Source organism: Cebidichthys violaceus, unplaced genomic scaffold (genome assembly GCF_023349555.1).
Source record: "Cebidichthys violaceus isolate CVI_PGR_0920_01 unplaced genomic scaffold, fCebVio1.0.p SCAF_28, whole genome shotgun sequence".
NCBI classification, from domain to species: domain Eukaryota; kingdom Metazoa; phylum Chordata; class Actinopteri; order Perciformes; family Stichaeidae; genus Cebidichthys; species Cebidichthys violaceus.
In genome coordinates, this window is record NW_027176461.1 from 1,175,605 (window position 1) to 1,199,727 (window position 24,123).

Consider the following 24,123-nt stretch of genomic DNA (forward strand, 5'->3'; position numbering starts at 1 on the left):
GACTCATGTTGTTTTGCTTTCAAACCTACTTTTAGCGTTTTTGATGAGATAAAAATGTCCTGATTTTATTTTAATTTTTTTTCAGTAAACTTGTTAAGAAATTATTATCCAAATTATGTTTGGGAAAAAACCTGGACACAAATGAATTGTTTCAACTATTTATTTCCAGCTCTTTCCAGTTACAATTATCTTTTCATGTTTTTATTTAAGTTATTAATACGATGTGAACCGTCTTTCCAGCAGCTACTTATTGAGCATTATTGTCGTTCTTCTTATTTGGTGACCAAACAACAGTATTGATTTCTATTGATGAATAAATGTAATGTAATGTAATGAATAAAGTTTTATTTAAAAACCATGGTGCAGGCGCAGTACCTGTTATCAGCCACACGGTGGCAGCAGAGCACGAGATGTTTACGGCTGCAGCGGCGAACTGCAAGCGCATCACATCTGTCACTGACAGCCACGACGCAGTGGTACTAATTATGTGAAGTTTGACCAGTCTGTTCACACTTTTCATGAGGAGAATTAACAACCTTCCACCTCACATAGATCTGGAATATATATATTTGCTTTTCAGGTTACCAGCTCTCCCTCAAACGGCTACCCCCCCCCTCCCCCCCATGTGCACAAAAATGCCATTAATCGGTGTAACATTGTCTGAAACATCCTCCTGACGTGTAAGGGTTTTGGCTCCAAATCAGGGGCACTGCAGTGAGTGTGACCCGCTTTCAAGATGCAGTGAGGAAGAGGAGAAGAACGGGGCACCTCATGATCAGTACAGAGGGAGAGAGAGAGAGAGAGAGAGAGAGAGAGAGAGAGAGAGAGAGAGAGAGAGAGAGAGAGAGAGAGAGAGAAGGGGGGAGAAAGAGAGAGAGAGAGAGTCAGTCCCACAGTGTTTTCTCGGCAGAAGAGTCCAGTCTGGCTGCTTCAGAGGAGACACACACCCGCTATGTCCCCAACTGCCTGGTGCAGGTAGGTAACGTAATGCCAGTTATTAGGTGCTTTGTAGACTCAATTGACTTAATACGGCAGCGTGTTCTTAGTCTGCTCTGTTAATTAGGCTTCACCCTTATAATTGGGATGCATGTGCATGCTGTAGGTAGGTGACGATGTTGAAAATGTGACACAGGCTGTGGAGCTGCGACTGAGGAGCTATAGCGTGAGCTGACAGACGGTGACAAATAGTATTCAAATAAAGCACCTCACGGTGTCCTTGTGTGATGCTTTCAGGGGTAAAAGTTGAAACAGTCGCAGGTTGAAATAGATCAGCTTGCATGAACGAAATCAGCCGAGAGATGCAGGCAGCTGTCTGTGGTGCTGAAACTCAAAACGTTCCCCTGTTACAGAGGTAACTTTTTATCTCTCAGATCTAGAACTTACTGTCCTTAAAGCTTGTCATTAATGATCACTGCTGATATCAATTGTTTTAGGTTCCACCCTGTAGATCACAGCATACTTTAATGTAACAGGACTCCAATACATTTGCCTCTTTTGCATGTTTTTGATGCAACTTTTATGTACGATGTTAGGTATAATTTGTGATTAGAAGACGAGGGAGGGTTTATGACATTTAACATTTTTAGATTTATGTGCGTGTGTGTGTGTGTATGTGTGTGGTGGCCCAGTGAAACAATGTTTGGATAAGTCAAGTGAATGGATTATTGTCATCAATTCATCTTAATTATCTTGACTTTACGTTTACGTCAGAGGATAGGAAAAAAAAAAAAAGCTGAATGTGCTGTATTCAAATTATTTGTTTTGTCTGACCAACAGTCTAAAACACAAATATAGTCAGTTTACTGTCATAGATAACAAAGAAAATAATAAAATCTAGTTCAAATTTGAGAAGCTGGAACCAGACAAGATTTCATCTTATAGTTACATGTGTGAAAAACAGGCATTAATGCTCCACGTCTCTCATACAGGTTGACAATCTGAAGGAGAAGCAGTTCATTTCCATTTTATCCAAACGTGGATTGATGGACCTCCATTATGGCAAAGTGGACATGATTCTACATTCAGCAGCTGTGGCACAATGTCGAATATGATTTACCTGACTGCCATAAGCATTTTACTGTTTGAGGCATTCGTGTTGTCTAACGGCAAGTATGAGAGGTCAGCGGTGCCGAGCTCTGCCTCTCGCCTGGTGGCGAGGATGGACGGGGATATTATAATCGGTGCCCTCTTCTCTGTTCACCACCAACCATCAGCTGAGAAGGTGGCAGAGAGGAAATGTGGAGATGTCCGAGAGCAGTACGGCATCCAAAGAGTGGAGGCCATGTTCCACGCCTTGGATCGGATTAACTCAGATCCGAACCTGTTGCCCAACATCACCCTGGGCTGTGAGATCCGGGACTCCTGCTGGCATTCTTCGGTGGCTCTGGAGCAGAGCATCGAGTTCATACGAGACTCTCTCATCTCCATCCGGGACGACAAGGACGGCTCCAGGTGGTGCATCGAGGGGGTTCCCTCCAGTCAGCCGCCACCAACCAAGAAGCCCATCGCGGGGGTCATTGGGCCCGGCTCCAGCTCAGTCGCAATTCAAGTTCAAAACCTCCTGCAGCTGTTCAACATCCCGCAGATTGCCTACTCTGCAACCAGTATCGACCTCAGTGATAAGACATTATTTAAGTACTTCCTCAGGGTGGTGCCCTCAGACACTCTTCAGGCCAGGGCCCTCCTGGATATCGTCAAACGGTACAACTGGACCTATGTGTCTGCAGTGCACACAGAGGGTAAGACACTTTTGATTTGGTATTGATCTTACATAAAGTTGGGGGACTCACAAGGGGCAGATTAAAAAGAGAATTGCCAAAATTGAAGCAGCAAAAGTACCCTAACTTTAAGTCTGGGTCAAGTTACAAAAACACTGGCTCTTACATCTCCCATGATGCAACTCTATAGCCCCTTTCTTTGACCCCTCGCTGCCACCCACATCTATAGTTTTGAATACAGAAACACAACTTCAGGTGTAAAATCAAAAGCACTGCCCCATTTTCTAAAGGAGCCAATTTAACATTCTGATAATTAATATAGCAGAGAGCAACTTTTTCGCGATGTAAAGATAGAGTGGAGTAAAGCAGAGATGTAAGTCACTCTCCCTCTGTGTGTGTTACTATTCGGGCTTCTCCTTGCTTCGGTTACATAGGCTGGCCGAGTGCTCGTGCTTTTAGTGCATGTGAGCGAGCATTACTGGTTAGCTCATGGCTGCCACTCTGCACTGCTCTCATACAGCGGTTACAGCTGATGATGCCGTACTATAGCGAAAGTTTGCACTGTTATTGCTGTTAGCTGTTAGCTGTCTCTTAACGGCTCTCAACATGTCGACAGCGAGCCGGTCGACATGTTGAGAGCCGTTAAGAGACAATCAAAATGCTCCCAATCTTGGATCTTCTTCAATGAATCAACAGTCCCGTCCTTGTGGCCTTATTTCCTGCAAGCAGGAAATTAAAGACAAGACGGTCCATCTTAGAAACTCATGGCAGCACAGAGGCAGGAGCTCATAACCGCCTCTGCTAGCTCAGCACGGATTTAATCAATGTTTTGTTGTGCGAATGGCATTTGTAGACTAATGTTTTCACAGCAGGTGGCTGCAGACAGTCGTGTACTCCTTTGTGAGGCTCATCTACATGATATTCATATAAATAGAGGTTCAATTGAAGCGGATGAAAGAGAAAACGGTGTTCTCTGAGCTCTTTTGTCTCGACTGTAGAGGTCCTTCCTTTTTATGCATCAAAGTCCACGAAGGCCAATTGCATACAGACACAAAATACCTTTTCTGTTCTTTTCTCTTCATCATCAGTTTTCCTGTCAGGAGTTTTACTTGTTGCTCCTGCAGGTATCACCTACTGTTACAACTATTGCTTAAAAACAAATCATTATTCAAATGCCCGATTAACAGTTTGAGTAATTTTTTAATGCAAATTTGACAAACATTCTCTGTTTTCAGGATCTAAAATGTTAGATCTGTTTTTTAGATCAGTTTTATCTCCAAGTAAACTAACAATATTTGGGTTTTGGATTGTTGGCCGATCAAAAGCAACAATGTGAAGCTTTTACCTTTGGGGACAATGTGATGGACATCTTTCAGTATTTTGTGACATTGTATAGACAAAAACAATGAATAAATTAAAAAGATAAAGAAAATAATTACTGGTTCCAGCCCTTGTTGCAACCTGCATTTGATTTGCATAAGAATATGTTGTTCTACTTTGTATTTAATTATCGGTCCAGGCTGACTTACAAAAGGTCACCAATCCACCTATTGTTGTTTCTCATTAGAAAAATCACACTTTTGCATACTATACAACCATTACAAACAATTGATATCCCGAGAAATACATTTCAAAAGCATGTAAAAGCATATCAATTATAAAAAATGATGATTCCACCCACAGTATTGAGCAAGAGCACAATGTGAGATGCTTAACAGCTTAAACCTGGCAAGCCTTCTTTGTTTGCTGTGATCTCTGTGTGCTTTTGGCAATTCAATTGATAAATGATGTACATATCAGACAGAGTTTTAGCCTAAATACTGAAGCTTTTTAAATCACTTCCTGAGGTTTATTAATGACGGCGTAACTTATAAGTGAAGAGTGCTCCCCTCATCCTTACACATTGCTGTTGAGGTCACTTTAACCCAGTTTGTTCTTGTTGTACTGATCTTGATTCCATTGAAAGAAGTCTGGGGACACAATAGACCACTTGAAACCTGAAGGAAGAGATGTTTTGTCTCAGTAAGTCGTCCTTGAATTAATGAAGTTCAAACCATGTTCGACGTTTAAACCATTTGGATGCTGAATACAGACTGAACCTGTGAATCAAAGAAAACATTGATTCTTTCCTAAATGAAACCCACCAAACGGCGTCTCTCCTCTTTCTCAGGTAACTACGGTGAGAGTGGGATGGAGGTGTTCAAAGAGCTCGCCTCGCAGGACGGCCTCTGCCTCGCCCACTCTGACAAGATCTACAGCAATGCCGGGGAGAGGCACTTTGACAGGCTGCTGAGGAAGCTGCGTGAGCGTCTGCCTAAAGCCAGAGTGGTTGTCTGCTTCTGTGAAGGCATGACGGTCCGAGGGCTGCTCATGGCCATGAGACGGCTCGGAGTAGCCGGAGAGTTCCTCCTAATTGGCAGGTTTGTTAGCGATTCTTTCCCCCACGGGAGTTTTTCTGTTGTTTTTGTTTTTTCTTGGAATGAAAAGTTTTCAAACAAGAATGATGAAAAGAATTCTCTCTTTTTTTAAGTCTACAGTGTCTTTTAAGAAGATTTTAATGGCCATGAAACTCATCCAACCCAATAATCCTCAGGAGAACAGAAAGTAGAAATAAAATATAAAAACAGAAACAGCTAAGAGTGCCACATGGATTAATAACATTTGTGTCAATAATGAAGATAATTGTAGATGACAGTCTCAATCTCAACAGTCTGGGTCCATTTAGTAGCCGTTTCTAGAGCTTTCGATCATATCATGTATCTGGGTAGATGGAGGTTGCTTACTTGTTGTTTTTTTCTGAGCACTTTAATGACTTTTCATCTATTTCTGACATTAAAAGTTCATTCTTGACCTCTTGAACCCTCGGCCTCTGGCTCAGGCTCCTGTTTCAAAATGACATGCCCAAACTGAACTCTGCAACTACAATGTCTATCTGAATAATCTTAGTATCATAATGAAGGTAACACCTGTGCATTAATGTTACTGGATATGTAAATGAAGATGGAACTCAGCATAAATGAAGGATTTTATCTCCATCTAACAAAACTGTACATTTTTACAGTGAATATCCCTTTAGAATGATGCAGTTGCAGCAGAACACTTCTTGCAAACCAAATCCCAACATCTGAACATTACCTGTACACAAACTGATGCCAATAAAGTTGGAGAGCTTTTTAGTACAGGGAGAATCTCCAAATCGGCCATTTGGGTGCTGTCTGTGCTATTTGAATTTTCTTAATTAAATATAAAATTCATTTAGTTTAAATGTCACTATAGGCATTAATTCCATCTAACTTTGTTTGGCTTTGTTTTAAAAAATCAATCAGACTCTAAACATTTTCCCATTCAAAAAAAACAAAACATAACCCATTGGTCTATTAGGACGGCGCCATGCAGTATTGAAGGGCAATGCCGTTACGATGTGTGCAGTACCATGATTCATCCACCAGATGTAGACATACAATCCGTTATCACGTGGAAGGCTGAGGAAAGGTTGCTCAGTGCTGGAGGAAGGCAGAGTGCTATTGCTCCTCCATGTCATGCAAATAAATAGATTGCCGAATCGCCTTAAAAACCATCCAGAATCCATCGTAGCAGCCCTTATCTGCTTCGGCTGCTGGTTCAGTGAGTTTTGCTCGCTGTCTCAGCTTTCTTAATGAAATAGTTTGTGCAAGTGGCAAAATCGTTAACGTTATGCATGCATGAACTATTAGCCTGTTTTTGCTGTATGCTCATTTATTTGCTTGATGTTGGAATTGAGTTTTGTTTTAGGGTGTGCAGGATGAATATGTTGCTACATAATACGTGCCCTTATCTGGTGTTTGTTGAGGTGTGCGCAACTGGGGCACTTGGGTTCAAGAGGTTTTAAGGGAATTGAAACTCAGCCAACACAATAATGAACTGGCAAATTGAAAGTTTAAGTAAGAAACTCTCACGGGACTTGAATGTGTCTGTGGTTTTTTTCTTGTTTTGTAAGTACAGTGAGCACTCCACGCCCCTCAGCGGGAAGGCTGAAAGGAAACAAAGTCAGAGGTTTCTGCAGCATTCAGTGTGAGGCTTGTTAGTGAGGCTGCATGCGGCTTCAAACACAACGCTGTCAAAGACTTCTGGAGCTTCACCAGCATCATAAAACAACTGTTTTCCTTTTGTCAGATGCAGACTACTGTTTGTTATTTGTTATACAATTTTTTGAATTTGTTTGCAGCCAAATGATTTCATATTATTTTTCTTCAAATGAGGTCTATTTATTTTGAGTGAAATTGTTGTGCAACAGTTGCAGTACAAAGTAGGAAAGAGTGCAAATATAAAGAGCGTAAATGAAAATATCAATAAACAGATACACATGCCAAAAATATAAACATGGGTAACAGTAAGCATCATATCTCAAGTTGCTAATAGCTGTGAGAGCTTTTTTTTTGTTTCTTGCAGACCTCTCAGCCAACATGAGTCTGTAATTTTTGACATTGGAAGGTTGATTAAGTAGCTGTTCTTAAGCTTTCATTCGTTCTGTATGAGGCAATAATTATTGTATCCTCGTAACTCAAAATTATCATAACTTCAGCTATTTCTCCCTCATTTTTTGATATGATATTTGGGGAGATATTGAAGATAAATGTATATGACCAGACAATCTTACCACAGGATCCTTTTAGTAGCTGTTTTGGAGCTTTCAGTAGTATCGCATGATCTTCCCCAGCAGATGGAGTTGGGATTTCCATTTTTCTGAGCACTTAAAGGACTTTCCCTCAAGAATTGCTTTGAAGTTGAGCTTGAAGGTACATTGTTGTCCTTGGAAACAAAAGTTGACAAAATATTTTTACTTCAAGCTCCATTTAGTGGCTGTTATGAAGCGTTTGATCGTATCATTTGTATACAATAGCACATTTCATATGCAGTGATAGATAATAATAATAATAATGACACTGATAACAATAATTTAAATGCATTCAAACGTGAAATAGTACTATTTTTCAGTAAATTTACACCATAATCCTGTGAGGAAATTACGGATGTCATTATATTCTGCGCCGCTCAGGATGGATGGTATACACAAAGTTCATATGGAACCGAAATATTCATTTTTCCTTCTGGGAGTAGAGTTCCTCTGAAAGCAGAAGATGCTTTGAGTCAGGCTCAGCAATGAATAATGCATCCACGCAGCGAGCTCAGCCTCTCCCTGTCAGATCATAGGCAGGATGGGCTAATATGGGACAGCACCTCCAGCATAAGCTGGGGAATGAGGAGCAGTGAACATCAAAGCTCATATCAGCACTTGTACCAGACATTCCCTCTTTGTGGAGTCTCAGCTCACCTCAAGTCCTGTTAGGAGTAGCTGCTGCACCTGAAATAGCCTACAATAAAAGCTGTGCTTCATTTACTGAGAGCGGTTCATTAATTTGTGGCTACTTTATTCACAAAGGCTGATGAGAGGGAGTAAAAAAAAACCTTCTTCTCAACCCAAATGATGAAATGCACGTCTAAAAAAAGGGAGTTTAAACTTTCTCTCACCCCTTCCACTTGAATTTACACTGCTGCTGAAGTCTCCACGGAAGATAAGGAGGGCGAGAGTTTGGCAGAGGGGTGTGTGTGTTTTTTTTTCTGGGTCAAGGAGACTACAGAAAAAGGAAAATGTTTTTTAGAGCGATGCAGTAAGTGAACACATGCAGCTCTGTGCAGCGGGCCAGTCGAAAAATGCCTGAGGTGCTGGTCTTCAGCCATCCGTCTTCTGCTGTGTGCAGGATGAAAGAAATGTCTGTTCTCACACAAACAGATCCCACACATCTCAAACAACAGACAACTCATTTGATCGACCCTCGAGTGAAATGACAAAAGAATATATCAGTTGTATGATCCTGTGCTTGACTCCTAATCTCCTTTGCTTTGAACATATCTTCTTCTTTGTTAATTTCATAAAACACAATTCAGTTGACATAAATACTCTGCTAGTACTTTTACTAATGTCTTGTGACAATGTCTCCTTTCCTCAAACTAAATGATTCATGAATATGATATGTACAGTATGTGCATGTGTTGACGTCAGGGATGTAGGGTTTTGGCACTGGAGGGAGTGTGATGCTGAGAAGCAGATGGCCAGGTACTGTTGATACTGTCACACTGGACAGCCATTGTCAGTTTATTCTTGAAGTTCCAGCCAAGCCAAATGTGCTATTGGCTTTGGCTTTTCTTGCCAAATGTGGGTTTTTGAAGGCTGGTAACTGATATTTTTGCTCTGTGGATGAAATATATTTTGTGCAGTGTTTAGTATCTTAAAGTGATTCTGTTTTGAATACAACGATTTGTTGTTCTGCCTCAAATATGTTTGTGTCTTTACAGGGTGAAAAAGCATGTGTATATAGCATATCTATTATATATATATATATATATATATATATATATATATATATATATACATATATATATATACATATATATATACGTATATACGCATATATATATACATATATATATATATATATATATATATAAATATATATATACATGTATATATATATATATGTATATATATATATATATATATATATATATATATATATATATATATATATATATATGTATATATATATATATATATATATATGTATATATATATATTTTGTAGCCAGAAAAAATGCTGTATATTGTTTTATAATCAGTGTGTTGCCGCATTCTAGGGAGTTGTTTTCGGGCCAAATCATCCTTGAAACGATGCTATTCATCTCTCCTGTTCTCCTCCTTTCTTTCTCACTCATGCAAGTACAGTTTTCAAACATTTGCATCACGGATTTCATCCCACTCTGCTGAGAAATACTCAAATGAAGGAAGCATCAGCCTGATCTTTTGTGAGAGGATTCAATGCAGAATTGATTTTCAAATAGACAAGCATGTAAACTATGAACTATGAATATCGGAGAGAAAAGAATCACACCGAAGTGTCTGTGTGGAGGGTGGAAACTCGTTTCTCTCGGCAGATTGTGCCGCCACAGTACTAAGCTGCGAATTCTCACCGGACTTGTGATTGTGTCTGTGGAATGGGGAGACTTTTTTCTTTTTTCTTGGTTCTGCAAGTACAGTGAGCGCCTCCACGCCCCTCAGCGGGAAGGCTGAAAGGAAACAAAGTCAGAGGTTTCTGCAGCATTCAGTGTGAGGCTTGTTAGTGAGGCTGCATGCGGCTTCAGACGCTGTCAAAGACTTCTGGAGCTTCACCAGCATCATAAAACAATTGTTTTCCTTTTGTCAGATGCAGACTACTGTTTGTTGTTATACCATTTTTTAAAATTTGTTTTCAGCCCGAGGATTCATATTATTTGACTTCAAATAAGATAGCTGTAACTTTCTTTATCTTGAGGGAAATTGTTGTGCAGCAGTTGCCGTAGAAAGTACGGAAATATAAATAAACAGATATTTAGTATATATTTAGTTCCCATGTTGACAAAAAAGACTGTTGATTGATTCCAGAATGGTGGAAACAACAAGGACAATGTTGTACAAGAACAATATAAAAGTTTTCTTTTTAAATGAAAATATAAAATTATAGAAAATAACACCATTATAAAAAAATGTAATAATAAGACTTTAAAATTTGGGTTCACATCATATAATGCAAGCAAGGACATAAAAATGCCAACTATGATGGTTTGAAAAATCTTTTAGAGTTCTGTGAAGGACCTTCTGGGTTCTTCTCAGGTCAGAAGTTTAGCCCCGTGACTCAAATGGTTTTGTTAACGCTTGAGAGGCACAAACTGGAGCTATGCCAGCAGTACTATTTGCAGTGTGTTTGTCTCCCTGCAGTGACGGCTGGGCGGACCGGGTCGAGGTGGTGGAGGGATACGAACAGGAGGCCGTGGGCGGCATCACTGTGAAGCTGCAGTCTGACGAGGTCTCCTCCTTCGATGACTACTTCCTGAAGCTCAAGCTCAGCACCAACACCCGCAACCCGTGGTTCCCCGAGTTCTGGCAGTACCGCTTCCAGTGCCGCCTTCCCGGCCACCCGCTTGAGAACCTGAATTATGTGCGAAACTGCTCAGGTAGCTAAACAATTCGTCAGGCAATTGTGATGTTTCCTGCAATTTTTCTGGTTTACATTTTTACGCCAGCGTGCACATCAGCTTGTCTTTTTGAACTGTTCTGATGTGTGCAGTGCCCAGAGGACAAAGCCAAAAGGCCCCATAAACTGGAACACATTCTTAAATTATGAATTAGATTGCCAGAGGGGAGAATTCTCTCTAAGTCAAACCAATAACACATATTTTTCATATTGTTCATTTCTGTGACACTTGGCTTTTCAGAGGATGATGATCTAGGTAAATTAAATCCTTTTCTTTTACAAAGGAACTAAATTATTGCATTAGCTTAAGTACTTGGTTTCTCGAAACAATGCTCAACAAGCATGTTTCCAAAACATATGTTTGCCTACTGCTCTTAGAAAAATATATCTATAGATATATTTACGTTTTCAATCTTAATGTACCAGGTTGTTGCTGTTTAATTCAGTATTTCTAAAATCCTTCTCTAAAATTCTTTAAAATTCATCATATTGATAAACGTAAATATAAAATTATGCATGCAGCAAAAAACATAAAACATTTTATTCCTTTTTAGTTGACAGCTCTCAAGGTTCTTCAAGTGAATTTGTTTTTGCCATTGCACTTCACTTTCTGCAGTTGTTTTAATCATTTATTCCTTTGCAGCGTTTGCCCATTATTTACGAGAATAGAGCCTATCTTCTTTATTATGCACATTCTCCAAGCTTGTATTCATTCCTACAAAGCATCATATTTTGATAGCAGTTATTAAAATACTTATTTTTGCCTCATAAGTGGAGATAGATAGAGTTATTGTTTGCTGCCCTGTTACTTCTATTGTTTTTATTTTATTATTGATATATTTATTCATTTTTTTGGTGTAGAACTCCAAGACGGTGAGTGAATCCCTCTGAATGGAATCATAATGCTCCTCACTTTGGCAATATACGTAGAGGTTGACTGATATTAAGGTTTAATCACATGATGTGATCATTCTGGTGGTCAGTTCATATTCTTATTTCTCCCTAAACGTACTATTAATCTCAGTAAACCTCTAATATATGAAGCTATTGGGATGTTTTCATTTCTTTTTTTCTGCAGTGAGAGCCCAACAATTGATCCACTCTCACTTTGTGCCCTCACACCCTTTCAAGTCGTACAAAACAGCCCAATAACATTTGAGTGAGATGGTAACTGGCTGATCCGGCTTGAGTTGCATGTAGCCACAGAACTAGTGAAGCCATATTGTAACAGATAACACATATTTTAGAGCCACTGTATCGCAGTTTTATTCAAATTTGGACAGAGAAGGCCCGGTTGTCTTGCAGCCGACTGAACTTCAAAAGCAGACCAGAATTGCTTGCATGCTGACATCGTGACATCATTGCATCATGACTGAAGCTCACGCAGTTCAGTGAGTGAGGCGAGCGTCAAAGCCAAGGAGCTGTTAAACTAGGTCATCACCAGCAGCTCCCATCGGACGCTCACCCAGCTGCTACCCAACTGAATTTACTGTTTATGTGTTTGTCTGCACAGGCAGTTTCCCCAGCAGTCCGTTTTTTAACGAGCATCACTTGATTTAAAACATTTGGTGAGAAAGTCACCGGCAGTGGATGACGCACATAAAGCCTCTTGGCCTCACGTATCACACAGTTAAAAGTTGATTTGTGCGGTGTCTGAATGCTTACACAGAGGAAAGGAGAAAAGGACAAATGACAAATTATGGAACTAGAAATGAGAATATCTCTGCCAAGCCTGAGCAATCCTTTAACGATGTTATTTTAATATGTAATAGAAAATCTTTTTATTCTGGATCTGCATCAACTAAAACATCGTGACAAACAAACATTACAACTTTATTGTCCACAAAAAATAAAAAATATATTAAGCCGTAGTCCGAATGAACACCTAATCTTATATATTCCCTCGTAGGGGAAAATTCAGTCGCAAGTGGTCTCTGCTCCCTTTTCATAAGTTATGAAAGAGTGAGTTTGGGATTTAGGTGACAGAGACTGGCGGGTGAAGCCAACAAAAGCATCATTTTACTTTTTTAGATGTAAATTCATGATCAAGTAAAATTGTGATCCTCCGTTTGTGCTCTGGCAAAAGATGCTTTTCACACCAAACACGGGTAAAAAATAAAGAGCATCTCCAGCTCCAGGAGCTGCCAAACATACCTTTTTTCTCTGTTTCACCAAAACATATTGAATGCATGATGCAGCTCTTTGAAATAACTAAGTTGACATCTTTTAACACAAAGCAACTAAAAACAACCCTGCTTACTCTGCTTCTAGCTTGCATTACACTGAACTGATAGGGTGTGTTTGAACTTCACACACTGTCTCATTTTCTCATCATGTTTGTCTGAGGAGAAACAATACGAACAGAGAACAACAGATCAGAAACACGGGAGAAAACTCGGTTCGTTTTTTTCTGCTTGACGAGACACAACGTCAGTTGCACGGTATTTCAGACCAACTCTAATTGAAGCCTGACTCATGAATGCAGAAATGAGTAGTCTTGTCATGGTAACAAGGTTTCTTTGAAGCCATTTTCTGAGGCTTCCAGTTCTTTTAATGCAGTCTCCCACTGAGGCAAAGAGTCGTGTAGCTCACTTCCTGTATTCAGAGAATAATAACAAGAATGTGTCTGTGAGCACCCTATCACTCCTTTGTAATATGTTATTTCACGCTAGACACAACTGAAATTTAGAAACTATTCTGACAGCATAACATGCTACCGCTTGCAGCAGTGAAGCAGCTCCTGTAAGGCTCTCTGTCTGTCCTGGACATGAGTCCTTACCGTTTCTTAATGTGTGGGCAGGTTACGAAAGTCTGGAGGACAACTACGTTCAGGACAGCAAGATGGGCTTCGTCATCAATGCCATCTACGCCATGGCCCACGGGCTGCATGACATGCACACTGTTCTCTGCCCTGGTCACGTGGGGCTCTGTGAGAACATGAAGCCCGTTGATGGCAGCCACTTGCTGGACTTTCTCCTCAAAACGTCCTTCACGGGTGTTTCTGGAAAGGACATATGGTTTGACGAGAACGGCGACTCACCTGGGAGGTAAGGCGCACTTTCTTTACCTACCTCTAGAAAGACGTAGCGATTGTTTACCTGAGTAAAAGTAGGAATACCTCACTAAGTAGTAGTAAAGGTCATGCATTTAAAGGAACAGTGTGTAGTATTTAGGGGGATTTATTGGCAGAAATGGAATATAATATTAAGTATGTTTTCTATAGTGTGTAATCACCTAAAAGTAAGAATCGTGTTCGTTATCTTAGACTGAGCCATTTACATCGACATACGGAGCGGGTCCTCTTCACGGAGCCGGCCACCATGTTTCTACAGTAGCCCAGAATGAACAAATCAAACACTGGCTCTACAAAGGGCCATTCCCATTTTTTTAGTTTTCGTGTTGGCCACCGTAGTTCTCCTACGCACTTCATGTGGTTGAAATCTACAACTTCACAGCTAGATGCCGCCTAATCCTACACACTTGTCCTTTAAACTTTAAAGGGCCAGCGCACTTTTACTTGTTGTACTTTAATTAAACTTCAAATCATAAAAAGTAAAAGTGCTACTTTTGCAGAATATTCCATTTCAGAATGGTGTAAATTATTTGAAAATTGTTTCATTTCAATAATCACACTGTTCAGAATCAAATGAAAAATCTGAAATAATAGGCTTGGCTGACCTGAAGCGTAATAAACATCATATTGTGCGCTCTAAATTTTGTGTTTTAATTCTTTGGTGTAAATTTAATTAGCAGAGTTTTCTTGTTGCAGGAAACAGATTAATTCGTTGGCGAATTGGAACACTAGAACTGATATTCTCTTTTAAAAAATAACTCACAATAAATAAGCCAAATATGAATATACAGCACCCCAAATTTATTGTACAGCATCCCAAACAACCTTTGAACGATTTTCATTAAATCATTTTGTGATCATCAAGTTGCTCTGTTAGTCAGATCAAGGGACATTTACATATGCATAGTAATGTCCCTATTGTAATGAGAAAAGCAATTGTCTGGCCTCCTCAATGATACATACACTGACACCTCTCACTAATAATCCTGCTTGTTTTGAACACTGTCGCTAGTTTCCAGCTACTTTTATCAGTGAGCAACTGAAATTGCATCGTCAAGTGAGTCTGGGAGTGTTTAGAAATTCCAGTGGGGAGTTTTTATTGCAATCCAGAGAGGAAGATATGAAAGGCATATCAGCACCTGGCAAACTAATCCCTTAGTCACAAGTATTGATCAAGAGCCTGACTGGCCCCCTGCTGATAAAATATGCTGTTTCTGTGCTAAGTGGCAGTAAAACTATTATTTCCCCTTTAAGAATTGATTCAGCGTCGGTGAAACCTTGTTAACTCGTGTCTTCCTCTAACTCATGGCTTTCTGTCCACCGTCAGGTACGAGATTATGAACTTCCAGCATGTGGAGCCGGGTGTTTATGACTACATCAACATCGGCTCCTGGCATGAGGGCGTACTCAGTCTGGATGATGAAATGATGCAGATGAACCGCAGCGACATGGTCCGCTCTGTCTGCAGTGAGCCCTGCTCCAAAGGAGAGATCAAGGTGAGGGACAAATCCTTTAGGTACCCTCCTGCTTAGGACACATGTTACCATGTCACCTCTGTGTTGTAGCTTTGTAGTTCACTTTGGAGTCACTAATCTTCAAATATTAGGACCACAATTTTCTTTTTTCAACTAATGGATTTATTGATAGGTAATACATAATTTACTCATTTAATGCTTTATAGATCAGTATTAAGCCATTAATTAGAACAAATGCTGGGTTGCCAGGTTGTGAACAAACACATTGGCTGATGTTTATCCTTTTGGTTATAATGAAGTTATAAATGTTCCATTCATTACTAATAATTAAACACATTCACTGGTCATTAATAAAGGGTTTTAATCATTAAGTCTACAGCTGTAAGTATTAATGAGATGTTAATTAATGTTTTTTTGTCCGGATCATTTGCAGCCCTTTCCTAGAAATAGAAATGGTCAAATGATCTAACTGCTCAAAGGGAGTTTTCACAACCTGGCAACTCAACAGTTATCATAAATGCTTCTGATCTATCTTTAGTTTTCTGTTAAAAACAATTATTTAAATATTACAATCAGTGGGAGTCCCTACACTGAAACAAACCAGGGTAGAGATGGAGATGGGTTGTAGGAAAGTATTTTAAAAGGTTTCTACCTTCTTTGTCGACCAGGTGATCAGGAAGGGAGAAGTGAGCTGCTGCTGGATCTGCACCGCCTGTAAGGACAACGAGTTTGTCCAGGACGAGTTCACATGCAAGGCCTGTGAGCTGGGCTGGTGGCCAGACGAAGAACTGGAAGGTAGGCTTGTACTCCTCACTCTCCATTTAATACCGCTGTAAACTCTCACCTGCTTGGAACGCTGTAACTGTAGCTGGTTTTCTTTTAGAGGAGTTTGACATTTTGGAAAATATGCATATGTGTTTTTTCCCCCAAGAGTAAGATGAGAAGGTTGATACCACCTTCCTATCTGTTCGTTAAATATAAGGCGACAGCAAGCAGCTAGTTAGCATAGCTTAGCATAAAGAAACGCGGAAAAGACAAGACAATAAGCCCCATCTGATTAGAACAGACAATGTTGCTGTTCTCCATTTTTTACATGTATATTTAGATGAATTTAGGTTACTTCAGTGGCCACAGGCTGAGTTCCTGTTGCATGATTGATGTTTTTAGATACAAAAACAGATTCTTATTAGAGGCTCTGTAGAAAGTTAAGTTCCTCCAAGCTTTTACTCCCCTCCTCCCCCCACCTGTATTCCATACAGTTTGTCCCGCTAAGATTTTTTTCAGCACTATTTCATAAACCTGTTCTGTCCTATTTTCATTGCTTTTCCATGACACCTGAGAGCCATTCATCATCTTCACCATTTTATCCGACAGCAGCCCTACTTCACTTACCACTCTTCTTCTGGCCCACTTTCAAAGGCCTTCTGTGCTGTTCAAAGACGAGACACTTTCTTAATAGGATTATCCTGCCTCCATGCTGTTTCATATATATATATATATATATATTTTTTTACTACATGACCTTTAGGTACACACATAAACAAGAAAATATGGCGCACAGGGTTGACATAAAAATGATTCTTGTGCAGTTTTCCAACCCTCCTGCCGTCCTACAATAAATGAATAAACAAACATAAATTAGATATTGAATGTGTGCCCTCAACATGAAACAGAAAGGAGATCATATTTGGATCCATGAAAAACGCAGTGATTTACTTAGTCCTGCTGCATTGGCCCCCTCCTCTGCTGGCTGCAGCCCAGCCCGGCCATGGTTGAGTAGAAAGGGGTTTATTTATAGTTGAGCTAAAAACCTACTTTGAGACTTACTGTATTTTCTCAGGCTAAAATCTATTTGATTCATTTTGAATGGGTCCCTAGCCTTAAAGCCTTACAAACTTTTAATTTCATTCTTCTCAAAATTACCTTTTATTTAGACATTTTTCTCTCGATAATCAGAAATCTAACCACCAAGCTGATGTGAAACGTTGAAAGTTTTATGAGCTGCTTTTAGTGTATTTTGGCTGTGTTTATGTCATCATGTTTTTATCCTTTTCAGGCTGTGAGCCAATTCCCGTGCGCTACCTGGAGTGGAGCAATCCAGAGTCCATTATCCAGGTGGTTTTCTCCTGCATGGGCATCCTGGTCACGTCATTTGTTGCTTTCATCTTTGTCTTATACCGTGACACGCCTGTGGTCAAATCCTCCAGCCGGGAGCTCTGCTACATCATCCTCGCAGGGATCTTCCTGGGCTACATGTGTCCTTTCACCCTCATCGCCCGTCCCACCGTGGTCTCCTGCTACCTCCAGAGGCTGCTTGTCGGACTCTCAGCTGCCATGTGCTACTCCGCCCTGGTAACCAAGACCAACCGCATCGCCCGTATCCTGGCGGGCAGCAAGAAGAAGATTTGCACCCGGAAACCGAGATTTATGAGTGCTTGGGCTCAATTGGTCATTGCCTCCATTCTGATCGGTGCCCAGCTCACTTTGGAGGTCACCCTCATCATCATGGAGCCTCCTGAACCCATCAAGTCCTACCCCAGCATCAAAGAGGTCTTCCTCATCTGCAACACCAGCAATGTGGGTGTTGTGGCTCCTCTGGGCTACAACGGCTTGCTGATCATGAGCTGCACTTATTACGCCTTCAAGACCCGCAACGTCCCTGCAAATTTCAACGAGGCCAAATACATCGCATTCACCATGTACACCACATGTATAATATGGCTGGCGTTTGTGCCAATCTACTTTGGCAGCAACTACAAGATCATCACCACATCTTTCTCTGTAAGCCTCAGTGTGACTGTAGCTTTGGGCTGTATGTTCACCCCAAAAATGTACATCATCATTGCCAAACCTGAGCGGAATGTGCGCAGCGCGTTCACCACCTCTGACGCTGTGCGCATGCACGTCGGCGACGGCAAAATTGCCTGCCGAAGCAGCAGCCTGCTCAACATGTTCAAGAGGAAGAAGAACACTGGAAACGGCAGGTAAGGTTCATTAATTGAGTCTGTGAGTCCTGCTCCTGAGGCACCTCAGGGATGCTGGTTTTACTGTAATTCCCTCTCGAAGGGAACCTGATGTCTTACTGTATTTACTTTCATAGGGACACCTGTTGTAAAGTGTGACGGATATAGGTCAGTGCTCAATTCACACAGCCATTTTAACCTTTGAACTGATGGTAAAATTAAAACAAGCATCTCTGTGTGCTAACGGATGACAAGTGGGATTACTAATATAAATAAATTACAGGGTTTATGCAGCGTTCATCAAATTAAATATAGGACTTTTTTAGACCTTTTTGATATCACATAGAATTAAATTTAAAGGCCTGTTTTTACACTCATGACAGCCAAAGCATGAAAGAAAACAATATAGCATAGAATTTTTTAAGTACCTTCCACCAATCAAATTATTATTTGATTGCATAATTAATTAAATAATGCAACCTGGTCCCACATGAGCGGGATAGAATGGATGAATTAAATGAAATATTATTAATTAATTTAAGTTCATTTAAATCGTTGCTAAAATTAACACTTCCAAAACCTGCAGATACCCTGGAATATTGCGCACAACATGATTCATATTTTTCATATTTTAAACGACTACATATTTCTTTTTGACATGAACCGAAGTTGCTTTTTGTGTCTCCACCTATGTGGGTTCCAGTGAAGTAACAGCCATCTTTATTTTGTTCATAGTTCTAATGGAAAGTCTGTGTCATGGTCTGAACCAGGTGCAAGACATCCTCCAAAAGGGGATCACACGTGGCACAGACTGTCAGTGCATGTGAAGAGACAGGAAGCAGGTTCCAATCAGATGGCTGTCATCAAACCCTTAACTAATTCGTACCAAAACAGAGCCCTGGACTTCTCAGACCTCAGCACTAAGACCTTGTACAATGTGGCCGAGGAGGACGAGAGTGACCTTATCAGATACAATCCCCCCATCACTCCTCCCATGATGCCCCACGGGCAAATTCCTGCCTGTGGACTGATGAAAGCCATGGAGGAGGTGGAGCTCTATACACCTCAGCATCTGCAGGCAAATTGCATCATCCCCAGACACGTCATCATGGACCACCTGCAGGAGGAGGTGCTGGTTGGTAAATTCAACAGTGACATCCCTGAGCTTAATGATATGATTAGCATGCCTGAGGCCGTGAGCGGCAGCATGCCTGTGTACCACCAGGCCCACCTCATCCAGCAGGACCCGGTCCTGCCTCTGCACCTGGACCCGTACGACGAAGAGCCCGCTTCCCCTTTAGAGGAGGATGACATGGACCGTGAGCAGTTTGGCCTTCTCCACGGCTACATGTACAACAACGCCCAGATTCACAACGAGGAGGACTTGGTTGAGGTCAAATTAGCATTGGAGGGTTCTCTGGCACTGATGCCTCCGTCCCCTTTCCGAGATTGCGCTGCTCCTCCAGCGAGCCCCTTTCCCAATTCGCCGGTTTCCGAGTCGATTCTGTGCAGCCCAACAAATGTGACATATGCCTCTGTCATCCTCAAAGACTACAAGCAAAGCTCCTCAACTCTGTGAGGGTGCACACTTAGTATTACCAGTTGTACTATATTTTCAAGTTTCTAATGATATGTGCAGTATACAATGATATAGTATGAAAGAAAAATCATTCTGTGGTCTGACAAGTCATTTTTCACTCTATAATTAATAGCTGTTACATGATAAGGGTGAACAACAAGGCGCCACATTTTAAAATTATTTTAGATGTTGTCTACAATAGCGGAAGAATTAGCTTATTACAAACATATATTTATGGGCTAACATAAGCTTCTAGGATAAAATAGATTGTGTCCTTATGAGACAAACAACCAAGATTCTCTATGTATGTACACACTTTTAATATAAATAGATTTATTTGAGAAATGTAGGTGACATAACAAGCAGATGAGTTTGCTGATTTTAAGAAGGGTGACCTGATGGTGAATATACGTTGTATGTAATGCAAAACAATCTTAATTGTCAACAAAAAAAATTGGAACATGTTTTGTGTAACACAGTGTTTTGTGCTTCATCAGGAATGAAAATGGAGAGGTTTAAAGTAAAGTTTGACATTTTGTAAAATGCACTTATTTGCTTTGTTGAAGAGAGTTAACTGAGATCAATTCCACTAAATCCGATGACTATAAAGCTACAGCAAGCAGCCATTAGCTTAGTTTTGCATAAAGACTGAAAATGGGGAATCGGCTAGCTTAGTTCTGTCCAAAGATGATAATTCCTAATATTTTTTACACTTTTCGTACAGATTCCAAAAACATGATATTAATGAATGAGCTTTGTGCTTGTAGGCAGATTTTGTGACCTTTAAACAAAGCGAGGTTCACTTTTTCCCTTGTTTCCATTCGTTATGCTAAGCTATACTAACTGCTGGAGGAAGCTTCATAACAAGTGTACAGACGTGTGACGGGTATGCATCCTCTTTTCTAACTTTTGTGGCAAGAAAGCAACTAAGTGCATTTCCCAAAATATTAAACTTTTGTTTTGAGGTAGGAGAGCAGAACAAAAATGTTGAGGTATAAAAGTCGACATGTTAAGGTGATTTCTTGTTGGAAAAAAAGCAATTATCTGTGGATTTTTGATTGATACAGTACTGCCAGGCAAGTGCACTGACTGTGTCACGAATGTAGCAGAAGACAAGTTCAAGTGCCACATTTTCAGTCCGAATTTTTCTTTCTTTTTTACATTTATCTCATTTATATGGTCTTCAAATGCAAGTTAACTATATCAAATTTGTATCTTTTATAATTAGACGTCTGATTTCATAATTGTATAGATTTATGCATAAGATAAATTACCTAACGTTATATGTTTTGTGAATGTATGAATTGTGGATCATATTTTGATATTCAGGTGATAACTATATCAATGTCAATATTATAAATAATTTATTAGCTGTGTATGATTCTCCTGTGTGATTGGTTGTGTACACCAATCAATTTCCTAAATATTAAGACCCTATTAAATCTGTATAATGTGGTGAAGTGCTACTGTAACCATTAGTAATATTCGGAATAAGCTTTCTGCAGCCTGATATGTACACAATATAAATTCAGTCTGCCCTTTTAAACAAATATTGTAGAGCATTTAAATGGACACTTGTTTGATTGGGGTGAATTAAATATTTTTGTCTCCTGTGTTTCATGGTGAAACATGAGCTGGCGCTGTGGTCTTGGCTTTGCCTACTGCAATAACTTTTTTGATCAAAGGTCAAAGATTTATGGCTTTGGTTTGAAGGAAGAATTTCAATAAGTAATCGTATGAGGAACGAGTAGGGTCGAGACATCTGCACTAAATGCAGATTATTTAAAACCTTTGCAGTCTACTTATGGGCTAATGTTTGTGAAGTTGAACGTGAAGCAGACCAGGTTTTTACGATGGTTTAGGAAACAGATTGCTTTAGCTGATTCCATGCAGGTTGACCACAACATGGCAGGAAGTTCATTAACATTTTGTACAGACAAGCTGTTTAAAGTTTTAGTCATTGGGGATGTAGGCGTTGGGAAGAGCAGCATTATCTTGCGTTATGTTAACAAACGCTTTCACGAAACATACAAGGCATCTATTGGAGTTGACTTTGCTCTGAAGACTATTGAATGGGATGCCAAGACTGTGGTGAGACTGCAGTTTTGGGATATTGGAGGTGAGTGTGTCAATATTCTAAAGTATGTTACAGTTGTTTGCCCTGTCAAGTCAAAATGTAGCATAATAATAGACCTGATGACAATGACAGAGCCCTAGAAATGTACAATTTCTGTGAAAACTATTTTTAAATCTGCAGTAACTACAAAACAAAGCTAAAAACAAAGATACACTCAGGCTAATGCTAACTAGCTAATCAGGGCAGCAGCAACTGCCATCACCGCTTTTTACTGTTGGAATACATGTGAATTGGTGGTTACTTAAAATCCCATATTTAAAGCTATTCATTTGTAAATTAATGTTTTGTATTAATTTCAATAATATTAGTTGTAGAGTAACAGCTGCGAGAGATATTTAATGATTAAATCTGATAACACAATAATATAATATAATATATATAATAATCACAACAAAATGAATCTTCACCGTTTAGGCTGTTGTTTAAAAAAACTATTCAAAATAGATAAATCAAATGAAATATGAACACATTTTGTCGGTAAATAATACCCAATAAAGGTATAAACAACTGCCAGTCTATTTTATTGTCTAAATGACCTTCACAAAAATATAGTATTGTGCCAATCTGCAAAATTACGTTTTTTTTACACATTTTACAATGTTTTCTCAAATCTAAAATTATTGTCATTAGTCACTTACTTTTATGCTTAGGCTACAGTCTAAGTTATTGTATATGATAATTCAAATCACACATGATAAATAAGCAGTAGGATTAACCGCTGTGTCCCTGTTCCAACTAAAAATAAAAAAACATCAAGCCTTTTGCCAAATAAATCTATCTGTGAAAAATGAATTAATCTTTGCTCTTGGAGTCAGAATTGAGCACAAGCTGTGGTGAAGCATAAATCACACTGATTTATTTCCTCTTCCCTCAAGGCCAGGAGAGGTTTAGGAAGATGTCCAGAGTGTACTACAAAGGGGCAATGGGAGCAGTAGTGGTCTTTGACATTACAAACAGATCCACCTTGGAGGCCGCCTCAGAGTGGAAGCGGGACCTGGATAGCAAAGTCTGTCTCGACAGCGGACGTCCAGTTCCTGCCGTCCTGCTGGCCAACAAATGTGACATGACAGGAAGGGACAGAGACTTGGTGTCCTCTCTGGAGAGCTTCTGTAAAGACAACTGCTTCATGGGCTGGTTTGAAAGCTCTGCAAAGGTGTGTGTTGTATTTCAGTTATTATGGGAAAAAAATAGTCCGCCTAAATTGGCAGTAAGGGACATGAGCCATTTCTCAAAGCCATTATTGGCATTTTATTCTGAGTAAAGCGTACTTTGTCTCACAATTAGAATTGCATGAAGTTACACGACACTCTATGTGTGAAATGAACTTTAACACTGCAGCTATATAGCCTGCTCATAAAACGTGTTCAAATATTAACACGCAGGAACAACTTGCAGTGATGGTTCAAACAGCGAGCCAAACACTTAACTCAACGGATGCATACACAATGTTCTAAATCATATTCCCCCTCACCGTTTATAGGACAATATAAATATTGATGAGGCAGGTGCCTTCCTTGTCAAACAAATGATGCTCTGCGACACCGGCCTGTTCAGTGAAGAGCACCGCTGGGACGGGATCAAAGTGAGCCAGGCTCCCGGGGAGAGTCAGAGCCAGTCATTGTGCTGCTGGAGACCACAGCTCTGAGGCAGCGAGCCAAACAATGGCAGCTACTGGATTAAACGCTCTAACAGGACCTGTTTTTGATACCAAGTCATGAATGCACAGCCGCTGCATAGAAGCTACTTCCGCCTGTGTTCATATAGTCAGTAACTTTAAATGCATATTTGTGCCCTGTCAGGTTTCTCAATAATGTGTGCAGTGTGTGGGCTGCCTTATAAACACCTCTGTGGAGACAATTGAGCTCATTTCTCTGATAATCCACTGATACAGTCAGGCTAATAAAGAGATCAGCATGACACACAATCCTGCTGGGAGAAGTCTGTGACACTCATTGAGCAACCCAGACTTGGTGATGATTGACCTACTTTAATGAGTGGCCAGAAACTGTGAGACGGTCACAACTGACATTTTTGTGACAAACACAACAAGAGAGGGAGAGAAAATGTCTTAAAACATAGTTTTGTGTTTGAAGCTGTTACACATTTCTCATTAAATGTCAACCTATTCAATCTCA

At 40.0% G+C, this 24,123-nt stretch overlaps 2 protein-coding genes across 6 annotated transcripts; both read left to right on the forward strand.

The window, feature by feature from the left end:
• The first annotated feature begins 876 nt into the window (after positions 1 to 876).
• On the forward strand, positions 877 to 21,466 carry grm1b (glutamate receptor, metabotropic 1b). Of its 5 annotated transcripts, none has more exons than XM_068721626.1 (11): positions 877 to 975; positions 1,929 to 2,738; positions 4,888 to 5,137; positions 10,506 to 10,741; positions 11,003 to 11,017; positions 11,623 to 11,634; positions 13,562 to 13,808; positions 15,162 to 15,330; positions 15,978 to 16,104; positions 17,366 to 18,293; positions 19,008 to 21,466. In XM_068721626.1, exons 2-11 carry the CDS (start codon positions 2,039 to 2,041, stop codon positions 19,849 to 19,851), a joined length of 3,528 nt encoding a protein of 1,175 aa, XP_068577727.1. In that variant the 5' UTR covers positions 877 to 975; positions 1,929 to 2,038; the 3' UTR covers positions 19,852 to 21,466. The 5 variants fall into 5 exon arrangements, with proteins under 5 accessions (XP_068577727.1, XP_068577731.1, XP_068577728.1 ...); XM_068721630.1 differs by having other exon boundaries at positions 19,043 to 19,247; XM_068721627.1 differs by lacking the exon at positions 11,623 to 11,634.
• A 91-nt stretch (positions 21,467 to 21,557) lies between these two features.
• rab32b (RAB32b, member RAS oncogene family) lies at positions 21,558 to 24,123 on the forward strand. The gene is made up of 3 exons (XM_068721632.1): positions 21,558 to 21,970; positions 22,864 to 23,141; positions 23,469 to 24,123. The coding sequence occupies exons 1-3, from the start codon at positions 21,664 to 21,666 to the stop codon at positions 23,631 to 23,633; spliced, it is 750 nt and encodes a 249-aa protein (XP_068577733.1). The 5' UTR covers positions 21,558 to 21,663; the 3' UTR covers positions 23,634 to 24,123.